We start from the raw sequence: 1,540 nt of genomic DNA, 5'->3' as shown, positions 1-1,540 counted from the left end.
TCTTGCTGTGAAGCAACGTTGTAGCGTTAACCACTGAATGATTGTACAAAACACTTTAATGCAGGAAGCAATGGAAAGAATTTTAACAATTTTAATGAACAACTTCAAGATACGGTAACAACATCTGCGGCAAGTTCAGGAATTAAAGTTGAATAATGTTCAAGGGAAGGTCACAGGCCAGCAATCTAATGGTCAAGTCTCGTTACACAGGATAGAGTTCAGCTACTCCAGCATTCTTGAACTGCTCAGTTTTCAGCAGGGTTCTCGTTCAGAAAGACTGACGTTGATTCACATAAGAATTCCCTGTTGCCCACAGGTCTAGACTTATGTGAGTATTCCTCAGTAAAGCCAGAGGGGAACAGGCAGGAAAAACCAGGAGCTAGGCAGGCTCACACACCCAATCTGGATGGAAGAGGATAAACAAGGAAAGTACCAAAACGTTTACTGGAAGAGGCCTGAGTGACACTGCCACATGATATAGCTTAGCAATCTGGCAATGTAGGAATAACAGTGGTTAAATACTGCAGGTGGGTGTTGATAAGAAACAGGTGCACCAGCGGAAGTCTTGGGTAACTACGCCCACTTCTGGGAGGAGTCTCGCTCCCATGACAAAGAGCGTCAGACCGAGCAAACAAGGAGAGAAAGAGTGAAGCCAGACCAACATCTGTGACCATGACACCGTCTGAGACACAACGATGAATTATGTGAATAGCGCCACCTATTGACTGTCATTAAAAACACCTGACAAATGACCAATGAAGTATCTTCATCTTTCAGTTGCTCCCTTTAGAGACGACATACTGGACAAAGGATGTCAAATATGGAGATGACACGCAGGCCTAAAGGAGAAAGACCACAGAGAAAATTCATGGAGGTCATGAAGGAGGACATGCTGAGGGTTGGTGTGACAGAGGATGCTACAGATAGAGGCATGACATACCCTTTAGTCTAAAACAACACACAACACAACTCTTTTTTTTCCTCAGGATTAAGAGATCCCATTTTAAATTTTGATTTATATTTCTTTACTACTTAAAGTCATATGAGCATTAAAGGTAGATTAAAGAAAAGATGTAAATGAAATAATAGTGTTCCAGTCTTTGCGATCTTTGCTTCTCACTTTAATCCAAGTGCTGCTCCACATTTTTATCATGAGGATTCCTCTCATTGGGAATTACAAAGGAGCTCTTCCACAGGAACACCAAGAGCCTTTGCCTTTACCTCAGTGTGCAGCAGCAAATGCTTGCGGACCTGCAGGATACAAAGTTTCACTGTGCTTATTGTTATGAAATACATTAAAAGTAATTTCAGGAAACAAATAGACAACTAACCATGGAAATTTGATTTATTTTGTGCTGCAGGGTCTTGATGGCAGTATTTTTGGAGTCAATATGTGCCTGCAAGCAAAAACATTAGGAGCTTCTTTAATGTTCTTATAAAAAACATGACACTTCCAGAAATATACTTAAAAATATACACTCACAGGCCACTTTGTTGGTAACGCCTTGCTAATACCAGAATGAACCTTTTGCCTTCAGAG

The 1,540-nt window shown here is 41.0% G+C and overlaps 1 protein-coding gene across 1 annotated transcript in view; it reads right to left on the bottom strand.

Annotated features, from left to right (window-relative positions):
- Positions 1 to 75: 75 nt before the first annotated feature.
- LOC102213305 (growth arrest-specific protein 8-like) overlaps positions 76 to 1,540 on the bottom strand; it is a 9,436-nt gene continuing 7,971 nt past the window's right edge. Inside the window, exons 10-12 of the mRNA XM_005741680.1 lie at positions 1,332 to 1,397; positions 1,121 to 1,251; positions 76 to 839 (exon numbers count right to left, since the gene is read on the bottom strand). Of these exons, the coding sequence (XP_005741737.1) occupies positions 1,165 to 1,251; positions 1,332 to 1,397 (153 nt within the window). The 3' untranslated portion in view covers positions 76 to 839; positions 1,121 to 1,164. The remainder of the gene's footprint in view (positions 840 to 1,120; positions 1,252 to 1,331; positions 1,398 to 1,540) is intronic.

This window comes from Pundamilia nyererei, unplaced genomic scaffold, assembly GCF_000239375.1.
Source record: "Pundamilia nyererei isolate P.nyererei 1_Seehausen unplaced genomic scaffold, PunNye1.0 scaffold00112, whole genome shotgun sequence".
NCBI classification, from domain to species: Eukaryota; Metazoa; Chordata; class Actinopteri; order Cichliformes; family Cichlidae; genus Pundamilia; species Pundamilia nyererei.
This window is presented reverse-complemented; position numbering and strand designations above follow the sequence as displayed.